The sequence below is a fragment of the Uloborus diversus genome, chromosome 9 (genome assembly GCF_026930045.1).
Source record: "Uloborus diversus isolate 005 chromosome 9, Udiv.v.3.1, whole genome shotgun sequence".
NCBI classification, from domain to species: Eukaryota; Metazoa; Arthropoda; class Arachnida; order Araneae; family Uloboridae; genus Uloborus; species Uloborus diversus.
The window spans coordinates 27,568,956-27,593,827 of NC_072739.1; the positions used below are offsets into that span (position 1 = coordinate 27,568,956).

The 24,872-nt window shown below is 32.9% G+C and overlaps 1 protein-coding gene across 1 annotated transcript in view; it reads left to right on the forward strand.

Moving 5' to 3' along the window:
• The window catches only part of LOC129229308 (vacuolar protein sorting-associated protein 18 homolog), a 138,610-nt gene extending 114,215 nt beyond the window's left edge, over positions 1 to 24,395 (forward strand). The window contains exons 23-29 of the mRNA XM_054863591.1: positions 3,212 to 3,293; positions 5,509 to 5,636; positions 6,778 to 6,899; positions 9,175 to 9,292; positions 10,118 to 10,264; positions 11,822 to 11,880; positions 24,265 to 24,395. Of these exons, the coding sequence (XP_054719566.1) occupies positions 3,212 to 3,293; positions 5,509 to 5,636; positions 6,778 to 6,899; positions 9,175 to 9,292; positions 10,118 to 10,264; positions 11,822 to 11,880; positions 24,265 to 24,328 (720 nt within the window). The 3' untranslated portion in view covers positions 24,329 to 24,395. The remainder of the gene's footprint in view (positions 1 to 3,211; positions 3,294 to 5,508; positions 5,637 to 6,777; positions 6,900 to 9,174; positions 9,293 to 10,117; positions 10,265 to 11,821; positions 11,881 to 24,264) is intronic.
• Positions 24,396 to 24,872: the final 477 nt, after the last annotated feature.

The following is a 24,872-nucleotide window of genomic DNA, read 5'->3' on the forward strand; positions in this document are numbered from 1 at the left end:
TAACCAAATTTGACATTCTCTTCTCTCTTTTTGTTGAATTGGGAAAATAAATATATGCTTGCATTGGTTCGATTGAAAAAAATTAACATTGTAAGGCACAACAGCTTTGTTATATAAATTGCATATCTATTGAAATATTTCAGAGACTCTGCTGTTGCCTAAGGTGGAAAAGTCTCATGATTAAGAAATTTTAGTCACCCTAAGCAATGGCATGTGATCAACTGCCAGCACCATAATATTGATATGGCAAAGTTGAGTCGCTGTGTAAAACATAAAGGAGGCTGAAAAACTTCGATTTAAGTAACATATAAAGAAATCTGCACCTTGCAAACTAAAGTGTAGAAAATTACCAACATGTTACTTAAAATTTTCTTTTAGGTATGTTTATAAGATTAGGGATGTTAAGCTTAAGCAGTGAGGCCTATTGTCCAACAATTTCCTACCTTTTAAAAATTAGTCCATAGTTGTCAAATAGTTTAGAGGACCTGGAGGGCTCTTCTCATGGCTGGGATCAAATCTGTTTTTTCAACAACCTTTAACATTTTACTGTAAAGCCTTAGGGGTTGGTTCAGATGCAAATTGAGTTCGGTTTGCAGCCCCTTCACAAAATTCCATATTTTAAAGTTAGACCTTTCACAAATTTCATCTGTAAAAACACTTCTTTCATCACTGTTAAGCTCAGTCAATTAGCCTGAAAGCAAAATATCAATAAAAAAGCTTCCAGCTTCCAAGTCATTTCCAGTGAATTCCTTTAGACCAAAGGGATTTCATATTAGATTTGTGATAGCTAAACATGCTGGATACGATATGAGAGGATGTTTGTCACAAGAAATATATGAAAGAAAGATGTCAAAAAATAAAAGAAAAAAAGCAAATAAAATAAATAAATAAATTTAAAAAAAATAATAATAATAAAAATAAATAAATAATAATAATTTTTTCTGAAAATGCAGTTGTTAATTTTCAGAAATTGCAGAATTAAAAATTTAACTGTACATAATAAAAATAGTTAATGTATTCTAGAAATGTATTTTGAAATGTTGGTGAACATTCTCTGTAAAAACTGAAAGGTGACATGTTATAAAAACCTATGTATTTTTTATACTCATGAGTTTTCTTACATTTTTATGCACCAATTTCTTTCCAACTGAAATTTTGAAGAAGTATCTAGATTTTGACTTTGCGATTTTTGTGGCATTGCTTTTTCTCTCCTTTGAAAAAGAAAGTTTTCCGAAGTTGATTGGATGAGTACGAAAGTACATGTATTCAGTTTTAAAAGTGAACTTATCCCGAGTAGCATCAACTCATCGGCCGTTCATCGAAATCTGATCAAACTTTGATCGGTCGATGATCGGATTCCGATGAGTTTTCATCGGAAATTGCTTCAATATGTCTCATTGGCAGTAGTAGAATCCGATCATCGGTATCCGATGTATTTTGCTCCCTATACCGATGAGATTTGGAGCAATATACGAGCAGTGCTTTTCCGAGGCGATGAATTTTGGATGAAAATACGATGAGATTTGGAGCAATATACGAGCAGTGCTGTTCCGAGGCGATGAATTTTGGATGAAAATACGATGAGATTTGGACCAATATACGAGCAGTGCTGTTCCGAGGCGACGAATTTTGGATGAAAATACGATGAGATTTGGACCAATATACGAGCAGTGCTGTTCCGAGGCGATGAATTTAGGACGAAAATACAATGAGAAGTAATAACAACCGCGATATAGGGACAAGCAGGAGGAAAAAAATTAACAGTGGGAAGATGGGTCCGCCATCTTGGATGATCACGTGACACTTCCGCCATCTTTAAAACTTTCAGAAGGGGTATTTTCGGATGACATCATTTGGGCAATTATTTAATTTAATTTCTTTTAATAACTTGTTTAGTTAATTTCTAATTTAACAACTTTTGATGAACGTGATTCATGAGCTCAATCTAAGTCCCTTTAGCCGGGAATCGAACCCTAGACCTCTGGAATACGAGATTCATATGATAACCACTAGACAAGCAATGCTCTCTCCAAGGAGGAAAATAATGTATTAAATGGAAAATCATTTGTGACGCCATCTATCGGGGGGCAAGGCCATGACAGATTTCTGAACGGAAAGTGAGAATTTTATTCAGTGAATATACGTGGCGCCAGCTAGTGAAGAGTCGGAGTCGATCACTTTGCCCGCAAACCGAGTCGGAGTCGGTAATTTTGGGAGTCAAATTGAACACAATGGAATTGTTTTGGAGATAGGGAGAAATCATTCAAGAGTCGGAGTCTCATTTTGTTCGCAATTCCAGTGAGTTAATCGGGGTTGGAATCGTGGAGTTAAAGTTGAATTGATTTTGCAGCAAATCGGAGTAAACCTTTCCAAAATCCAGGAGTCGGATTCGGAGTCAAAGTCTCAGTCATTTTTCCTCCGATTCTCAACCCTGAATGTTGATCCATATAGCTTTACGTTTGATCAATAGTCGGATATTCGAATAATAAAACTTATCCTATTTTAACAGTTGGGAGATTTCCAAAAAATTTAGATTGGGAAAACTTTTATCGGAAAATTTAAACAACCTACTTTTTTTAAGATGAAATGTAACTCGGCAAATTTTCATCGGAAAATTTGATCGTTACGATCTCTTTTTCCGATGAAATGTAGCTCGGCAAATTTTCATCGGAAAATTTGATGGTTAAGATCCCTTTTTCCGATGAAATGCAGCTTGGCAAATTTTCATCGGAAAATTTGATTGTTACGATCTCTTTTTCCGATGAAATGTAGCTAGGCAAATTTTCATCGGAAAATTTGATCGTTCCGATCTCTTTTTCCCATGAAATGTAGCTCGGCAAATTTTCATTGGAAAATTTGATCGTTAAGATCTCTTTTTCCGATGAAATGTAGCTAGGCAAATTTTCAGCGGAAAATTTGATCGTTACGATCTCTTTTTCCGATGAAATGCAGCTCGGCAAATTTTCATCGGGAAATTTGATCGTAAGGATATAGTTTTCCGATAAAAAACAGCTCATCGAAAACCGTTCTCGGATTCTGATCGCAACAATATCAGCGTGCATTACGCGATGAGTTTAGGAGGTGTCGATCGGCCGAGCAAAATCCGATGAGTTGATGCTACCTGGGATGCCTCTTCTTATTTATTGGATTTAGTCAATAGCACATTTGATGAATGTTAACATTTAATTTATAATTGCTGTTTGAAAATTAGGTTGATGTGGAACTTGCAAAGCAGAATGCCGATAGACCAGAGGATGATGATGAACTACGAAAAAAACTTTGGCTAAAAATTGGTAATGCATCTTTAACTGATTTTTTTTTTTGAGCAATCACGATTGCTTATTGTTCTCATTTGACCGTTTTTGGTGTCCGTGCCTTTTTCAACTTGGACCAGGGACACCAGCACCACCGCCCACCATCCTCTGCTGGCGGCTGCTCCGGTTTTGGGCTATCCGATCTCCTGGTCGGAGGCGTCCATGTCCTACACACATACACACACACGACTTCACTCACATACACTCACACACGCCTACGTGCATACACACAGGTCTACACGCACACACAACTATGCACACGTAGGAGGAGAGGCACTCTTGAGGGAGCCAGGAGCCGTTTCTAGAAACAATAACTCCAACGAGTAGGGTCCTGTCTCAGTTTGTGATTGCGAAAAACATAATTTGGATTCAAAATTTCAGAATTCAAATTAATTTTTTTTTTGTATTGATACACTAGTTATACCCGACATTATCTTCAAAAAATTTATGAGTGAAATAACAAATCCTCTTTAACTGTATTCTCCCTCAAAATTAAAAAAAAAAGTTTCATTTTATGGGAGCCTTATTGAAAATTATTACCTATAGGTAAGAATGTAAAATACAAGTGCCCCTCGTATAACAGGATTAATTTGTACTGTGATATATTGAAACCGTGTTATATGAGACTTTTTATTTATTTGTTTAGATTATATTATTTGAATTAATTATGTATACACATAACATAAATCAAGGTTATATGTTCAGTGTTGTATCAATCGTGCTATACGAAACTTTGAAATAATAGGCAATGTGTAGCTGAAACTTTTTTCCAATAAAATTTTCAAAATATGCTACTTGTGTTAGTGAAAATTTTAAAAAAAAAGAGAAAGAAAGGAAGAACAAACTTTATCAACTTGATTTACTAAGTACAAAGCTCAGACTGTCAACAGAAAATCAGATTTTCTGCAGCAGTGAAGCTTGTCTAAGCAGCAACAACTAAAAAATGTAAATAAAAAAAAATGTTTTGCTGTGTTTTTCTTGGAAATAAATGCAATAAAAAGAAGAAAATGGAAAGGTAATGATCATTTAAGATAGAAAATGCGAGTTTCCCCCTCTATCTTGTTGTAGGTTTCGTTTTGCAATCAAGATTTTCGGTTCACGGCTCGTATTTGTAATTCCAATTTTCGTTATTTACAAATTTTACTCAGAGTTGATGTCAATAAAATTTTGCTTTTAAATTTTTTCTAGCCCTGTTGCAGTCGTTTCTTCAATGACTCAAATTTCTGCACAGTTAATTATATGAAAGCTTGGCAAGTCCTTAATTTCCCGGGCTGTCCGCGATAGTGTTATTCCTTAATTGATGCCCTTGCTGTACAAAATTAAATCTGAATGTGTCAGTATTTATTTGTTTGTTTATTTATTTTTTAACGTTAAACTAAAATTGTAAATCAAAATTTTTGTTTGAGAACAGAGTTCATGAATTGTTTTTATTACTATTGATTTTTTTTTTTTTTGCAATTTTGCCCTGGCAATATTGTTATTGAATTTGAATATAATTTATCAAACGCTTGGCAAGGAAATTTTACTTCAAAAAGATAAAACCTCTTTTTTTCCCTACATTTTTCCAACATATACACATTGAACAGGTCCCTTGAGGAAAGTTTGTTTCTGTTTTTGCAATTTAGAGATCTTTTTATTTTTTATTATTATCAGTTATGCTAAACAAGAGATATTTAGGGGCAATATAAGAGTTGTATTTTCTAAGTTTTAATTTTCCTGATTCTGTTTCAGCTCCCACTTAGTACTCCTATTTGTTTCTTTTAGTCTCTTATTTGTTTAATCTTGAGGCTGGCAACAATGAATTCATGAATAAAGTAAAATAAAAATAAAGAAAATTAACTTGATAGTTCAAGACATTTAAAATTTTACTCCATTAGCATGTATGGGAGAGACTGGCACATGTGAGCAATTTTTATTAAGAATGCAAAGCATGAAAAATACTTATATGGGTGTAACACATAGTTGTGTATATATTTGTATAATATAGTGGTTTTATTATGTTTCAAAATCAAATTAAAAAATCAAATACGTTTTGTGGTATCTGGAATTTCCTAAATTTTGCTCTGGAAATCTCAGGGAATTTGAATTTGTCTGGAGAGTGGCCTCCCTGTATTATTTCTTTTTGTGTAGTGTGTTATTTGTTACTGTAAGATGAGTACTCTGGTGTTAAGGACTATTTTTTTTTGTTTTGCAGCTGAACATGTGGTAAAAGAAAAAAATGACATAAAACGGGCCATGGAGTTCTTACAGGAATGTGACCTAATAAAGATAGAAGACATTCTGCCATTTTTTTCGGATTTTGTCACAATAGATCATTTTAAGGTAAAAAAAAAAAATTCTTACTGTTTTCAAATTCAGAAGACTATTCAAAACTATTTTTATTTTTGTGCAAATATTTTTGTGTTAATTCACATGTAGTATGATTTTTTTTTCTGCTAATTTTTATTTTAAGCAAAATTTTACAGAGAGAACTATGTTTCTTTCTATTTTTGGTTGCTGACTTTTTTTCCCCCTTTTGATTAATATTTGATTCTGTCATAAGCATGAAAATAGCTTGACATTCATGTCAATTCCCAACATTAGTTTCAATTGCTCTAACATCTGTACCTCAGAGCCAAACTAACATAAGTCCAAAAATGTCAATTTTTAGGTTATTAGTGTTCTAATGCAGAATCTTATTCCACATTGAGTCATTACGGCGTAATTCTGTGAAAAAAAATTCCTTTATTATTTACCAGCATAAAAGAGTGTGAGCCCCATCCTTGCCAAAGGTTTTTCTGCTTTCCTGCAAAGTAGCAATATTGTGACTTACGTTAGTATGGCTTTGAGGCACAGATATTACCTCTGTAAAAGTTCATGCCCATATGTATGCGTCTTCAGTTACAAGCATTGACTAAAGTTTGATGATATATTAATGTTATAGCTCTGCTTACTTTCAGTAAAACAACATTTGTAGTATTTCTGTGTAAATTTCTTTAATAAATAACTCAAGAAACTATTAATTTTGTCATTTTTAGGAACATTTTTTGCAGAATTCTAATTGGTAAAATTAATTTTGTTCATTTGACTATAGATACAATGTCAAGCAAAGTAGTTATTACTTAAATTAGTTACTAATTTTAAGTTGTATTTGTTGAACAGAAAATATAAAGTGTCAGCTTTTTATTATTTCTTTTTTGTAAACATCTAGGAGTTACCTTTGAGAATTTTTTTCTATCATTTACAAAATGTTTTCTAAATTTTTGTGAATTAAGAGGCAAATATTTTTATTTTTTGTTGAACAGCTGTAGTTTTTAAATTATTAGCAAAATTTAATAATAACATTGCACAATTCTGTGTATTTATGATTTAACAAACAAAATAAATTTTAGCAATTTACCATTCTGCAAACAATATTTTTTTTAAAATTCACTTTAGTTTTGAGTTTTTTTTTTGGAATTTCTAAAATATTTGATGCTTTTAGGATGCTATATGTTCCTCGTTAAATGAGTATAACCAACATATTGAGGGCTTGAAAGAAGAAATGGAAGTTGCAACAAAAAGCACACAAGAAATAAGAGTTGAAATACAGACTTTTCGAAACAAGTACGTTGAATTTTCTTTTACCCTCTTCATTTGATTTTTTTAAATTTATTTTTTGAGTGCTAAATTTTTATTTCATCATCACTGTGAGTCGACAGTATTTGAAGAGCTTTGAGTTACTTCAAGATTTTGGTAGCATTATTTTCTATTAGCTGCCTTTCTCTTACAATTAGATGCATCAGGAGCTTAAGGCATCATCACTTCATGCATTTTATCCGACTCTGAGTTTTCTTCTTAATCTTGAACCTTTGGATTTCCATTTAATAATATTTTAGGAATTCTTTTCTCAGCCATCCTCACTGCCTGTCCAAACCATTGAGTTTTTTCCCCTTATAGTTTTAACAATATCCAGTTCCTGATGTTTATCATTAAGTTATATTTTTCTTACCTAAGTAAAATAAACTAAGCTGTTAAGATAAAAGTTTTGAGAATAAACAAATAAACTTATTAAATGATGAAATAAGTAAACAACAGTAAGCTTTTTTATTGTGCAACAAGCTCACATAGGCAGTTCTAAAATCTGAAGCAATCAGTTAGTTAGATGTTCAGTTGATGAACAACTTGTTGCACCCCAGCAAGGAATTGTGGCGTACGTCAGAGAGCACATAACCTAACTTTGCCCCCAAACCTTGAGGTCCTTTTGGTTCAGTGGCTAAAGCACTGAGTTTGCATCACAAAGGTCCGTGGTTCAAATCCCGACCCGGAGTATCATCATCCACATCATGGTGATCCGTACGCCACAGAATTATGCTAATAGTGTGCTAATTCTAAATTAGCTACCAGTTTGTTTGGCTCCTTTAAGAGGTTTTCCTCCTCCAGCTCAGTTACTTCCTATTCCGGGCTGATGACTGCTGAATAACACAAAACTGCAATCCTCGGATGGAATAGCTGAGCTGGCGGTGTATTTTATGTGTTTCTGCCTTAGTTTTGGCTTAGGATGGTAGTTTACTGCAAAATACTTGTTAAGATTGACAGAGAATTGAAAGCTTCCAGTGAAAATCAAGTTTAAGATATATATTTTTTGCAGAAATTGTTTATTAAATTTTCAAATGTATTTTGCTTGATTGTAGTGTTCCATTTGCAAGTTAAAAAATATGTCTTACAATATGATTACTTAAATTTTTTAATCTTAAAAATACTATGAAATTTAGGCACTCAGAATCCCAAGATTGGTAGCAAATTTGTGCTCTGCTCTCTTTCATAACAAGTGTTACAGTTCTATCAGTGTTTGAATAAAAATTCAAAAAATGTTCTAACAATTTTTAGAATATTCTTGTTTTAACCTTTCCGTGTGAAACATAACCTTTGGGTAATTTTGATGTGTAATACAGTCACGTGCAAAAGTTTAAGACCAGTAGTCATTTTTCTGTAATAAAAGTAAAACAGATATCATCATTTACACCCGTGATTGCATCATCTCATGTGTTTATTGCATCAGACACTTTCTGCTGCTATAAATATGTTATGGTTCCTTTTATGGAACCTATGCTCGTTGGGACATGTAATGGGTTAGCAATCATTCAAACATTATAACACTAGACTTTACTATTCTAATTACTACATTAGTTACATACATAATTCTATATACAATACAGAGTGTGTCGCCACTGCACACATCTCCGGAGTTCGTACCCATCTGCTCTCCCCAGAGAATGTTTTTACCAGTGACGTCAGTAGCTTCCGACACTACGATTATGGTAGCAGAGTTCAATTAATTCGATACACCACAAAATAAACGTGTCTATCTTGTTTATCAGTAGTTCGTTATCAGAGTTTTCATATACATTGTTGTTGTATGATTGTTGTAATGGGTAAAAAATCTTTACTTAACTGTAGAAAAACAGGCAAAAATAGTGGCCCTGCATGAAGTTGGATTTTCTGAACATAAAATAAATTTGAAATTAAAATTCAGCAACACAGCTATCTATCAAACTATCTGTAAATTCAAAATTTCGGGAAATTATATGGATCTTAAAAAAGTGTTCGCCCAAGAAAAACTAATATACGTGATAACCGTGTCCTAAGAAGGATAGTCACTCAATGTCTAACAACCTCCTGCAGAGTGGAATTCGAGTTGCCCTGTCTGCAAAAGGTTTGAGTACTCTTTCAAGATGTTTGACTAAAGTTTTTGGTTTATTACCCTATTAACCTGCAATCTGATTTTTCTGTGAGTGGTCTTAAACTTTTGCACACGACTGAATAATAAAATATATTATTTAACTGTCAATTCTAATGTTTTTATGTCCCTCATTTAATGAGCCAATTTTTTTCCCACCAGCTTTTCCACTGTTACAGCTCAAGAGAAATGTGCATCCTGCAGTTATCCCATCATGGGTCGTTCATTTTATTTATTTCCATGCAAACATGTATTCCATTCAATCTGCATGATTGCTGAAGTAAGACCATTTTATTTTATTTCTTTTTCATTTTGACTGCATTCAAATAAATCCACCGGTTAACTAGAGCCCGACAGTCACTGAGCAGAAACTTTCTAATAGAGATGACAATTAGCAGATTTTCAACTGCCCAGGTTAACCAGTAGCTCTATTTGAACGTGGCCTCTGTATGCTTTGATGTGAAACTAAAGAAACTTGTGTAATCAGCAATTGTATCAGAAACTTTGAAAAATTTGGTCTGTAAAGAAATTATAAAATGTTTCTGTATTTTAGCCTTATGCTGATCGGGCTTTAAGCCGAGTTCAAAAGTTCTTTAGCAAAAAAGCTAAAATTGGGGAAGAAAGTTTAATCAAAAATGAAACATTCATATTATCTTTCTAAATGCGCCAATGTGTTTCATAATTGAAAACTAAATCGAAAATGCATCAATGAACATCTCTAAAGAAATACACAGTAACTAGAGTGTATATATATATATATATTTATATATAATTAATTTTATCTTTACAAATACTGAAAACGAAAACCATACATGTATTTATCTGTCTTAACCATGCATAAAAGAATTTGCTTTATTTATATATTTATTATTATTATTTTGTTAATGAACTTAAAACTGTACATCATTTGCTGAAACCTCAAACCCGACTTTGATAAGTAGGGTAGGAAAATGCTTTCTTGATAAATTTTGAGCCAATATACAGCTATAAAAGTGTTTTATCTTCTAATCAAGGATTCTAGTTCCTTTAGCACATGTAACACATTTTGTTGCAATGCCTAATGTATCTTATTCAGCTATCATTAATTGTATTATGTTTTTTAAAGGTAACCCCACATATTTCTCCCACTAAACAAACTCGTGTTTCCGAAATTCAAAGGCAGCTGGCTGCTCTTGTTGGACAAGAAGATTCGGCATCCATCTCCTCGGCATCTTTGCTAACTGCAGCTGTTAGCACTAAAGATAGACTAAATGTAAGAACATTTTTATAAACAGTAGCATTTGTTTTAAAATTCTGGAAATGCAGCATAAGCTTATTTAGGCTTCTTTTGAGTTCAAAATTTAAATTGTTTTCATTTTAGGTTCAATATATATATATATATATATATTTAAATCTTACAGGTTGTTCATGAATGATATCACATTTTTTCCCCATCGTATTTGGCATCTATCCCATTTGTCACACCTATAACATGTTGCATATAACCTCATTTAACATATTGCTATGAAAAATCAGCCGCACTGATTGTTACCCCCTTATCACACACTTGCAATTTCACGAACCTTCTTCCCTGTCAAAGCATGACATAATTTGTGGACGACCCTTTAGGTTATTTTAGGGATGATTGTGTTCAGAGTATCATCCTACAGCTTCTAATGTATCTGAATTTATGAAGTTCAAACTTATTTCTTTTTTAGCATTCAAAAATATTTTAAAAACATAGTAAACTTAATGTTTAACATCATCAACATAAATTTCTGAAATGATAAATACAAATCTAATATTAAAATAATTATGTAGTTTGATATTGTTATCTAGTGACATATAAACTGAATTAAAATGTGAAATAAGTAATGTATATGCCGTTAATGTATAACTATAATCTTAAAAGTTAATGTCAACAAATTTTTTCTTTTACTATTAAAAACCTATTCCATGCAATTATATTTAATCAATATTTGTATACTTAATTCAGCTTTTAAAAAAATCTTAATTTAAAGCAGTTTTATTTATGAGTCAGCAAATACTTAGCATATCAATTACAAAATGATATGTTGTACTTTGATTTCAAAATAAATAAATAAATCTCATTCACATTTTGCTATTTAGATTAAATTTAACCCAAAGGATTTTTTAAGGGTCTGTTCTATCAAATGAAAATTTTGACCTCACTGATTGATTTATGATTTCTATTTTTTTTCTTTTTTTTTTTTTTTCTGACACCTTCCTTCTTAGAAGTAAAAGGAAAGCACAAGTCAATGGCTCAAACTTTTCCTATAAGAAAATGCTCCAGAAAAGTTTACCATTAGCAAAAAACAAAAATTCATTAAAAAAAGGAGTTGTAACTATACTACTTTGTTTTTCAGCTGTTTTAAATACAGTATACAATCATTTCTTGTCTATTATGATTATATTTGAATAATGTATTTAAAAGAAAGGAAAATTTCAAATTTAAGTTTTGATAAAAATCATGATTTATTTATTTATTTATTTTAATATTTAAATTATAATTAAGTTCCCTGATTTAAGTCACCGAAACCTGTATTTGTTCTTTTGGCAAAAGTTAGTGTTGCCATTTGAAAATTTTTGTGACTATATTTTCTCCTCATCATTTCTGATGACATATCTTGAAAAAAACCTGTATTTTAAAATTTTGTTCCATTTTCTGAAATGGAATGCTTGTTCGGGATCCATATCTGGGCAGATTTTGTATATAAGTATGAAATACATTTTGATGTTTGATTTACATATTCAACACATACAGTTTAATTCTCATTGAAACATTCTAATTTCTCTCTTTTTTTTAAAGGCTGAGCTTGATGATTTAGTTGCTTCAGAATGCTTATATTGTGGAGACATCATGGTCAGGTAAGTTTTGAATTTTCTGTGAAACTGTATTTCTAAACTTTAGAACATATTTGCATTAAGATGAAACTTTAGAACATATTTGCTAAGATGAAAAGGTTAAGTGGTTGTTTAGATGTATAGAATTTTTTGAAAAAAATCTTAGCATAGCTTATAGACCTGCGATTCTCAACCAGTGGTCTGGAAGTAGTCTGCATAAATTTTTTCTCGTCTAGGTTTAAAAAAATGTTTTTGGTCAAAATAAGTAAGTTAATAAATAAACACACTAATAAAATTTTAATTTCTTACGTGAATTTTGTGATTAATCCTTTTAATTTCCAATGATTTACTTAAGTAAGATTATTACAATAAACACACACACACACACACAAAATAATTGTTTGCCTTTACATTTAAAAAAAAAAGTTCTCTTATATCAGGCAAAGTGTTATTTATTATGTGTTTTATTTATCATTAGTATTACTTTGTAAAAAAGAGAGAAAAAAGCACACTGGGCCACAAAATGTTTTCAACAGTCATTATCGGTCAGTCGGCATGTCAAAAAAAAAAATTGAGAAACTCTGGCATAGAAAACAGCAGGTTCTATTTTTAGTATGTGAGCAATTTTTCTGACAAGATTGAATTCAAATTCTCTCAGTGCAAGAGGAGTTTTTTTTATAAAGATCTTAAACATGTTCTAGAAATATGTAGATTGGTATTATTTGCACATTTGGTAATTTTCTCGAAACTTCGAAAAATCGACTTGAAATTAAAAGATGAACAGACTGAAAGTCTAAGCCCAAACTTGGATTCTCCGGGTCCACTCAATGCCTCAACCGTTCTGCCACCTAGTTCACTTAGTTAGATTTTTGGCTATATATGCTCAAAGTGGGCTTCTCTACTAATAATAAAGCTGAAAGTCTGTCTGGATTTCTATCCGGATCTCTGTGATGCACATGGCACCTAGACCGTTCAGAGGAATTTCATGAAATTTGGTACAAAGTTAGTTTGTAGCATGGGGGTGTGCACCTCGAAGCGATTTTTCGAAAATTCGATTATTTTCTATTTCAATTTTAAGAACATTTTCCTGAGCAAAATTATCATAAGATGGACGAGTAAATTACGAAATTATCATGACGTGGAACCTTAACATGGGAAGAGCGAATGAACACAGCCAATTGGCGAGAAATTCATCATCCATTATTTGTAAATATACAGGCGAACCAAATGACATTTTGATTTTCTGCTATGGGCAAAGCCGTGGCGTGTGCCACTAGTAGTCAATACAGGTGTATTAATATTTTACTGATTAAAAATGTGTAACTATCATGCTAGTTTAGATGATTTTAAAAATACAGATTTTTATGTAAGTGGTCTCAGTTAAAAAGAAAAAATAAATCATGCGCAAAATGCTTCTCAAAATACCACAGTTAATCCTCAAATCACTTCACCTAGTCACCTCAGTTGGATAATACAGACACACGTGCACGGATACATTTGTTGTGGATAAGTGCATCACACTGGCTTTTGTTAATTAATATCAATATTTAACATTATCTTCAAAATATGTTGAGAAATCGATGAAGATCCCCTCTTGCTTTCATGGATACTTGGTAGAAAGCAGATGGCATTGTCTTTCAAAACAAATATTCCTTCCTGCTGTGTACTGATTTTTCATACTGCAGATAGTTTTGAGTTGTGTGTGCAGATAGTATTTTTTTATCTTATGCTAGTCACATTGATGTACTTAAGGCTTTCAAAAATCGGTATCGATAACCTATTTGTGGCAATTATTTTGCACTTTGTTACTTTTTTCCCCCGTCTTCTCAGTTTTTAAATTGGGTCATTCCGTGTCAAATCAACACACTTTTTGCAAAAATTTGACCTCACCGTCTCGGATTTTAAGGAAATTTGGCACATAGGTAGCATCTATGTAGACTAAGAAAAATACCAAATTTCATTAAATCAGTGGCGTACCCAGGGGGTGGGCTGATAGGGCTACAGCCCCCCCCCCCCCCCCCCGAAATTTTCAAAATTAATTATAAAAATAAAGTCAACATAGTTTTTTTTTTTTTGTAATCACGGCTTGTACAAATTAAAAGAAAGGGGAAAAAATATTTCCACCTTTTCGCCTTTTTATTTATTTTCTTGTATCACACACAGCAGCTCTGTTCCTTTGTCGAGATAAAGGAAAAGGGAAGCGAGTGACTCTATTTGCTGCACCTGTTGTCATTCCCTTGGGGCAGTTTGTTCTGGTCAGTAAAAGAAAGGGGGAGGTAGTTAAGGTTTCGGGGACTTACTTAATCTTATTATTTGAGCTGCGCTTGTGTGCTTTTAGTGACAGGTGAAAAATGGGTTTTATAATCTCGGACAGTAACAAAGTCTGACTATCGACTGCAGAGTGAAGTACATTAATGTAGAATTGCTATAGTGATCCGACAGTTAATACAGGGACACTTCCTTTGAGTAGAATTACTAGAAATTTGACTGCAATAAGAAACACAATGACAATTCTGAAGCCTTTGGTCTTTCCACAATTTAGCAGCTCGGCGCTCAGAGTAATAGTTAGTTTTAGCGAGGCAAACATGGAAAGGATGGAGCACGAGAAACCGAAAATTACGAAGCGGAATCAAACCAGTTTGAGAGATTTTTTTAAAAAACCTAAATTATCAAATGACTCACAAATTACTGTTATCGAAGAACAGAAAACAAATGAAGATGTTTCTTACGGAGGGAAAGACCAGTGTTGGGCTAAATGCCTTTATTTTGGTTCTTGAAGGATTTCACCAATATTGTTTAAAAAAAAATATTTTGTGACTTACCTTTTACCATTCCGGGAGAAAACCTTGCGCGGGAAATCCCATCCACCTGCCACCGACACTCAAATGTCCGAGTTTGAATCGGAAGTGTTCGGAAAAACATGTGGCACGCTATGATTGGTTGCCGTCATTCGGCAGACGTCGGTAAACTTCCGACAAAGCACATGTCGATCACATGAGGAAACCATGTTGAGGTGTTTGGTGCTGAATGCCAAATTAAATAAGAATTGTGAACCTGCAAGCTGTGTGTTTACCGAGTTGTGTTGTTCTTGCAATATGCAAATAATGTAACGTCACATTGTTTCGAGAAAGGCCGAATCTGGCTATAAATACGCAGACCGGCCGTAGCTCGACGGCTTGGCACTACTACTTTTCTTTTACTCGTCTCCTCGTCTTGTGTTGTTGGTGTGCTGTGAATGTGTTTTGTCAATGTCATCATAAATTTTTCGCTACTGGCCTCTCAGGTGAGGTCTGGTCTTTCCTGAATAATGCACTGCTGATGTCTCCAGTCTGGAAAGCGCGTGTTGTGATGACGTCTATCAAAGTGAAAAGTTATAATTTTCCCTGATGTGGGTTGTTTGTTCTCCGGTGAAAGAGGATCGTGTCCATCTTCGATATGTTTTTTCTCCTGATGTGGTGAACTGTTGCTCACGTGGTACGAACTGACCAGCCTGCAATTCTGGTGGAAATTGCTATGCCGTCCATCGACCGGTGAGGTGTCACCATGGAACATCGACAGGACTTTTGATCCATGTATGGACTTATTGTAAGATCTCTTTTTTTAATTTTTCTTCGGGGAACAAATCATTGTGTTGTAATCATTTTCTCAATATATGTTAAATAAATGTTTTTCAGTGTAAAGAATGATTCATGTTTTATTTTCTTCGGGCAGACCACTACCTCAAATTTTTAGTTAGAAATGAGTTGCCTAATTTTCAGCTTAGCTGTAGGCCATTAACCTCAAATTATATCCAACAACCAGCTTCCTATAGAGAAAATTTCCGACCAGTTACCTATGGAGGAAGGACTAGAGCCCCTACCAGTTCCTATGGAGGAAAAACGTTTCAATGACATTTCCAGCTATGTCAATCGAAAATTGTCAAACGAGGAAAAACTCAAAGCTCTTGCGGGATTGTGGGAGCCAGATAAAAAATGCGTTTTTCCAGCTGAGGACTGTGGTCGCTTTAAACGACATTTTCAAACGAATTGGCTAATGCAGTTCAAATGGTTGGCTTATTCTGATCAAGAAAAAGGAACATTCTGCAAGTTCTGTGTGCTTTTCCGTAGCGAGGATACAGTTGGTAAAGGGAAACATGTCATGATTGGAAAACTTGTATCCAAACCGTGCAAAAATTTAAAAGATAGTTTGGAAATATTCCGAAGTCACGAACGCACAAGCTACCATCAAAACTGTATGCTTACTGCAGATAGCATTCAATCGATATCAGAAAAAGAGACGGAAGATATTGCTGTTCAAGTTGACAACCAAAGGAAAGTTACTGCAAGAAAAAACCGAGCAGCACTTGTTCCAATTGTTCAAACTATCAGACTTTGCGGGAAGCAGCAGATAGCTTTGAGAGGCCACCAAGATTCTGGTCGCATCACACTAGAAGATCCTGAAAAGAACGACGGTAATTTTCGTGCTCTTTTGCGGTATCGGGCAGCTGGTGGTGATGTTGATTTAAGGCAACATTTAGTGATGAGTGCAGGAAACGCAATGTATACTAGCCCACGTATACAAAACGAAATTATTAACACATTTGGGGAAATGATTCAGATGCAAATCAGAGACAGAGTACACAAATCTGGATTATTTTCAATTCTAGCCGATGAAACAACAGATATTGCTGGTATTCAATAATTTTCTCTGTGTGTCCGATACTTAGAAGATGCGACTACGAGTGTCAGGGAGGATTTCCTATGCTTTGTTCCTGTCAACGATGTTACCGGAAAAGGACTTTGCACGACGATTAAGGATACTTTAAGTAATCTCGGAATTGATTTGCACAATCTCCGTGGCCAAGGCTATGATGGTGCTTTAGCAATGCGAGGAGAGTTCCGCGGAGTTCAAGCCATAATGAAGCAAACGTACCCAAAGACTTTATACACGCATTGTGCGTCCCACTCTTTAAATTTATGTTTATCTGACGGTTGCAAAAGTCGAGATATTCGGAATATGTTCGCAATTTTGAAAGAAATATGCACTTTTTTTCAAATCATCAAGTAAACGATCAGAAATTATAAAGAAGTGGATTAAAAGGAAAAATCCTGAAACAAATGTTACAAAATTGAAGAGAATGTGTGAGACGCGATGGGTCTTGAGACACGAAGCAATCGTATTGTTCAAGGAGAATGTGTGCGCAGTCGTCTCTGCTTTAGAAGAAATTGGAGAGGAATCTTCAACAAAAGATAGCAGCAAAGCACAGAGTCTACTTAATAATGTGTGCAATTTTAGTTTTTTATTATCCTTGTTTGTAGCCTCCAAACTTCTTTCTTATACGTATAATCTCTCAGAATACTTGCAGTTGAAAAATCTAGACCTAGTTAATGCTCTAGACATGGTTGCTAGCCTTAGCAATCTGTTACAAAAAATGAGAGAAGATGCAGAAATGAGATTTAAAAATATTTTTGAAGAAGTACAAAGTCTTGCTGAAGATTTAAACGTGGCTGAAAGCATTCCAAGACTTTGCAACTCGCAACTATACAGAAAAAATGTGCCTTACACGACGACAGAGGAGTATTTCAGGAGAGCCGTATTCATTCCATTCTTAGACGACATCATCCTTTCCCTGGACGAGCGGTTTTTGTCTCACCAGGAAATTTTGAAAGCGTTTAAAAATATACTTCCACAGAATGTACACAAAGAAAACTTTTCATCAATTGAAAGTTTGATTAAGCTGTACCGGAGCGATATGTCTGGTTATCAAGAAGTTATAGAAGCAGAGTTTGAGCTTTGGAAAAAAAAGTGGTGCGCCATCGATCCATCCCTTAGACCTTCTTCGGGAATCGACGCCATCGCTAAGTGCCCAAAAGATATGTTTCCAAACATTTATACTCTTTTAAAAATTCTGTGCATCTTACCAGTGACAATTGCAACAGCTGAACGAAGTTTTTCGACTTTGCGTTCATTAAAAACATACTTAAGGAACTCTATTAGTGAAACAAGACTAAACGGACTTGCACTTCTCCCCATACACAGGGATATAAACATTTCCAACGACATAATTTTAGATGAATTTTCGAAAAAATCTAGGAAGCTGGATCTAATATTGTAACATGTAAGTTTTAGATGTTTTTTTATCATTATAAAAATCTTCAGAATTCATTATAGCACATGTAACAATAATTATAATAAAGAACAAGTTTTTTTTTATGATGTATTTTTGAAATCTTACATTCGTATTGATATCAGAAAAGCGATACATGAACTTTTCTTAGCTACAGTTCATAAGTATCCCCCCCCCCCAGCTCAAAGACTTTCGAGCTCAGCCCCCCCCCCTCCCCCCGAACTGATTTGTCTGCGTACGCCGCTGCATTAAATTATATCAACGCATTTAGAAAATATGGCAATCCAAAGTTACCAAAAATCGACCAAAAAAGCATCACCTTGCCTTCTTGAAATATAAATTACTCCTCTTCTAATTGCACTAGAGATATGAAATAAGTGTCATTTTGTAGCAATTGTTATGCTCTTTCTTGTGATATACAACAATGCATATGTCGTAATTTAAATTTTTTTTGAAAATTTCAAATTTAAATTTTAAATTTCAATTTTAAAAAAAATGCATCTTTAAAAATTCTGAAAAAATTCCAAAAGACACAATAGCTTATTGTTAAATGTTACAAAAAGTTTCAAAATGGGAGGGCAATGGGCTGATGGTTAAAAAAAATTCAAAACTAAAGTGGTTTTATCAAAATTTCAACTATAGTAAAAGTCAACTTACTTTGCTATAGAAAACACAACTTTCGGACAGTGAGATGAAGAAAATTGAAATTTATTCCATGTGATATAGAATGTCCATATACTTTGCATAGTTAAAATCATTATTGAAATAATTTAAAATAAGTCATTTTTTTTTTATGAAGACGTCGGAAAGGAATTAACAAATCACTGTCACTTCAGTCTAAGGAAGTTCATTACGTGTTATTGGATAGGGCTTCATTGCTTTGTGAAATATCATGTTCAGGAAGAACATACATTCTTCCAGTAGGAGTCACAGGACTTACTACACATAGGACATCAGTCACATGTACCCACAGTACATCTAGTTTACTTGGATAACTAAATGATGAGGATGGCCCATGTGGATGAAGGCATGTAACTTTAACCTCGTCATCTTCATTTTTCTGCATTGTAATGTAAGTGTAACCGTTACAATCTGATAATTTCAGTTTATCTTGGGATCTTGAGATATATACTTCAGAAGAGGTTGTATCATGAAAATATGTTCACTGACAATTTAGTTTGACTTGATGCAACAGGAATGAGTGCATGAAGTTGCTGTGTACCTTTTATTGTTACTGCTTCTTTAAAACGTTCTTTTAGGAATGTTTCTGATAAAATGTAGTCTTCTTGTGTACTAAATGTAAAATTTATTCCACAAATGTTTTTATCTGCCCATTCATACAGTTTGAGAGTAGTCAAGATTTGATTCTCATATGGTAAATGTAAGCTGGCTCTGGCAGTCGGGCTTTTCACTGCACCACTAGTGCCATCACAAGGCCCTTTACTGTGAGCAGAAGTGAAAAAGTGCCATTCTGCTTCAATTTTAAAATCTTGTTTCTGATGGCACATGTTAGAAAAATTCTTTTTATTTTTGTACTAGGCAGCTGACTCAATGGAAAAGTAAAAGATCTTTTTTGGAGTATTTCCAAATTTTTTTGTTAAAGAATTCATAAATTGTTTTTGAAAAGTACGCACACCAATATAATATGTTCAAGGCAATCTGAAATAACACAATTCAAATGCTTCATTTAATTTCCCTTTTTGTAGTGTACTGCAAAAGGATGAACTGTGGCGTAATTACTAGCCCAATGATAACTTTGAGCTTCATCCTGAACTACCATATTGTAATTTTCTTTTATTTGGTTCATGAATGCTGTCTGCTGTTTAGCTATGAAATCATGTTTTATTAGAGCTGACAGCTTATCAGAAAGAAGGTCAATGAATTCGGATGATGTTTTCTGCAATGTCTCTAAATTACAACGATAAATTAAGACTACTCAAAATTTAATTTTTTTATACATTTAATATCTGACAAGTACCTAATGTTTTTAATGGTAACATTATTTAATTCATCATTCACTAACAATAAATAAAAATTATTTGGAATTGAATGAAGAATCAAAATTGATTGTTATTTAAAAAATTAATTAATTTGATTTTTTTAGGTCTAAACTAATAGTATATTAGTATTCACATGGATATTAACTAAACATACATTAATATACAATTTGCTTAGACCTCAAAAACAAATCAAATTAGATTAAATTTTTAAATAACAATCAATTTTGATTCTTCATCAATCCAAATGATTTATTCATTGTTAGTGAATGATGAATTAAATGTTTTCCATTTTGGGTTATTTAATTTGCTTAATTTTTATGCAAACATTCATAACAAAATTTAAGTCATTTATATCAGAATTTTGATAAAACCACTTTAGTTTTAAATTTTTTTAACTATCAGCCCATTGCCCTGCCATTTTGAAACTTTTTGTAACATTTAACAATAAGCTATTGTATCTTTTGGATTTTTTTTCAGAATTTTTAGAGACGTGTTTTTTTATTAATTTAAATTTAAAAATTTCAAAATATTTTTTAATTACAACATATGCATTGTTGTATATCAAAAGAAACTGCATAACAATTGCAACAGAAAGACACTAATTTCATTTCTCTAGTTCAATTAGGAGAGGAGTAATTTATATTTCAAGAGAGCAAGGTAATGCTTTTTTGGTCGATTTTTGGTAACTTTGGGTTGCCATATTTCCAAAATGGGTTGATACAATTTAGTGAAATTTGGCATTTTTCTTAGTCTACATGGATGCTACCTATGTGCCAAATTTCATTTAAATCTGAGATAGTGAGGTCAGATGGGTGTGCTGATTTGACATGGAATGACCCAATTAATTTTATTGATATGTGTACTGTAAAACATCTTTAATTCGGCATCAAGTGTACTGCAGTAATTCTGAATTGGATATGATGAATTCATGTGGTAGAATTCATGTGAATTCAACCAAGACATTACCTTGATAGTCTTAGAATTTTTTGATCGTAGCATATGTTAAAACTCGTGAAAAAGTAAGGTCTTGGTATGTTTTGGTTTTCTATAAAAAAAAATTCAGGTTCCAAAGATGGCGGCCTGGGTATCATTTCTCACTTGTGATTTTCGACGAAATCTTCAGGAACGTTATAACATACAGTTGGCTCTCCGTTTAACGAAGTTGTATTTAACGACTTTTTCTGTTTAAAGACTATTTTTCATGGTCTCGAAAGATCTGTAGTTTTAGAAGCATTTTATTTAACACTTTCAGGTATGAGCTATTTCGACCGCATATCTCCCTCCAGACTGGGGTTTTTTAGCACTTTGCATGATTTTTTAAAAAACACTTGGAAGATGTGTATTTTGGTAATTTTTTTTTATTACATTATTTTGAGATGTTTTCTTTCGTAATGAAGGATCTATTTGAATGAAATAAAAATCAATTTTTAGTAAGAAATTAGCAAAAAAAGCATGTTTGAAACTTTAAAAAAAAAAGTTCCGCATAGGAAAACATAATTTTTAACCAACAAAAAACCATTTTAAGTTAACATAGACTGAATTAAAAACGTACCTAAATCTTGAACAAATATCTGAAAATAGGTTTAATTTGCAAATAAACAGTTTTGATAAAATTTGCTGTAGTATGGTACATTTCAAAGCACAAATTCGAATTTGAACCCCAATTTAATCACGTTTCATGTAGTTATTTCTGCCTGTTAGTGCCATCTATAATATTTTTCTGAAAGTAAAAAGTTCGTAGATACTATATAAAAAGGCTAGAAACGTACATAACTCGTACTTTTATAGCAAAGAGAGTAAATATTGGGCCCCGAGAGAATCTCGGGCTTAGTTAACTTCACCAAAAACGAAAACCCGAGTGACGCTCGGGTATAGACCTCAAAGTGTTAAGGACGATTTTTTGTGGTTCTTTGAAAGTCATTAAACAGAAAGACAACTGTATTTTGTTAAAAAACTTTGTTTTATTCAAAAACTTTTCTTTTCTGTTTAAAAAGATATAACACATATTTCAAAATGTTGCATAAGTTTTTTGTTCCAGTCTTTTGAAAAAGAAAAATTAAATATTTTTACTGTTGATTAGTACCACTGAGAACTACAATCTCTGAAAAGGAAAGCTTCCACTTCTTCGTTTAACAGGTTTTAAAGGCGTTTGAAAAAATGAGTTTTTTTCAGGAACTCTATATGAGGCATTGAAAAGCAAAGAGATGTAAGTGGGTTTTTTAAACTTTTGAATAAAACGCATTCTAGGTAGGCTTTCATTGAAATTTTTTTTCTAAATAATACTGTACAGCAGCAACTACCAGGGCTTCCTTGCTAGTACCATCTCTTGCCCCAAGACAGAGGAGAGGTTCACCTACTATGTGAACTGGTTATCTCCATATTTTAAATTTTGCCACTTACATCCCTTTCCTTCTCACTGCCTCATATGTAGAGGTAATTCAAAGTTTTATTTAGCAGCAAGAGGGTAGAAAACACTTTTAATTTAGGTACATAACTCCATTTTCATATGAAGTTGGCGCTTCATCCAGGAATTAAAATTTTTTTAATGAAAACAAGAACTCTGTTTTTAGCTGATTTTCCAGCCAAAATTTTTCTCTGCACACAGCCTTTCGACGTAGTACATTCTTGTTTTCACTAAAATCAATATCCGGGGTAAAGTTACAATATAAAGTGAAAATTTCGCTATAGAGCTAAAATAAAGAACTTCAAAGATTTTGTCGAAAATCACAAGTGATGAATGCAAGTGAGAAACGATGTCCAGGTTGCCATCTTGGGTGGCCTGTATCTCGGCCCAGGAATTTTTTTGGACTAAGCCAAAATGTATCCTGATCTTACTTTTTCATGAGTTTTAACATATGTTACATTCAAAAAATTCCAAGACTATGAGGGTCTTGGAATTTTTTGACCCTACCAAACCCATCCTTTCCTTTTTTGACCCCTATTTCCCTGGTTGAATGAACATGTATTCTACTCTGTAAATGCTAAAAATGAAACAGTTGCACAAAATTAGCAGAATCAGAACTAAAAAAAAAGTTTTTTGTTTAAAATTTATAATATTTAAAAGTAATAATAAATAAATAAATAAAAATCTTACCTTGTGAATTCCCAAAAACAAACTTTGCCAATGCAAAACCTTCAAAATCTGATTTATTAAAGTTAATCCTGACAACTCGTTAACATTGTTTTACGTTCATCACTATACTTAATTCATTTTTACATCATAGCTCAGTTCATTCAGTTTTCTCATTTGCAATTACAGTGAAACATTGTTTATAAGTTTTTAAAGGGACTGCATGAAAAAAAAACGTATAATAGGTATATATAAATATGTGTTGGACTCTGCAGTGACAAGTTTAAAAAACAAATAAACGATGCCTCACTGTATTTCCGTTTTGCCAAATGCCAAAATCATAGCGGAGGCCAGGACTGCTTTACTGCGGTTCATAGACCCACCCACATGGCAACCTCCTCGCACAACTATGTTTTTTAATTTTGAAGAGTCTGGATGCAGTGGAGGAATGAATAACGCTTGGCATCTATTCCTCTTATTCTTTCACAAATTGCTCCAACACAATTAATAGTCGAATCGATTTACTGAAGAATTTTGGTGAACCCGCCCAGGATTCCGAGCCCCAGTTGTGAAACAGATCCTACTGATTCATTAACGCCAAGAAAAGCCATGTCCTCTGGGTTTGATATAATACAAATGTTCATGTTAGTTGTTCAGGTTTGGTTTGTTTATTTTTTATGGCGCAAGAGCCCTTGAGGGCTATACTGCGCCAAATGTTTTTTTGGAATAAATTATATAGATAAATATAAAAGTAAGCGTGTTTTCAGATGAAAGGTATAAACATGGGTAGTTTAAAATAAGTAATAAAAAACATGTAGACATTAAAAACATTTAACTAACGTATGAAATAATATGTTGACAAAAAAACCTTTAATAACAAGAAAAAGACAAATCACATTTTGACAGCACAAACACTAAATTAAAAGGGAGAATCCAATCTCCTGGAGGAAGGAGTATAAATTCCAATGGGGTGGGTTAGTTATTCAGAATAATGCTCTGCAACAACAAATGGGACTATCTTTTTTTTTTTTTTTTTTTTTTTTTTTAACTTGGGATGTTTCATTCTGTGGTAGTTAATTTTTGTAAAGTTCCTTATCATAATATGCACCTCACTTAGCAGTTTTTAATATGCAAACTTATTGTTTTTCTATGCATTTTTGAATTTCTTTATAAAAAAGTATAAAATGTCTAAATTTTGTACTGATGTTTAAAATATGTATGTCTTTTTTTAGGTCAATAGATGTCCCTTTCTTAAACATGTCAGAATATTCTGCAATACTACAGAGTTGGGAGTGATGCTCTCATGAAAACATTACTATGTTTTGTAATTTTGAATATATCCCCAAAATGTATATAAAATAAGAATTTATGTTTAATATTAAAATAAATTATTTTGACTTGTATTTTCAATCACAAAGTATTTAATTGCAATGTTAATCACAGTCTACTTAAAAAGCAATTATTTTCGAGTGGTGTTAATTTTCACGAGCCTGTCATAAGTGCAAAAATTCAAGCCTTGCAAAGTATGTTTTCATGGTGGATTTTTCAACTTTTTGCTCTGTTCGCAAAATTGCTGATATCTTGGTGTTTGGAAAAATATGAATTTTTAAACACCAAAAATTTCAAAGGTACAAGATTTTAATAAGCTTTAAGTTATACCACCCTAAACAAGAGCTTCAACAAGCATATAACGACATTATGATTACAGCAATCAGTTAAAGCAGTTTGACGCTTAATTGCGCTTGTCAGTGTACCGTAGTCATAACTAGGTAAGGGTTAGAAAATAATAATAAAGGAGGGGAGAGTGTTGTACCATGGGACACTTCATATTTTAATTTTT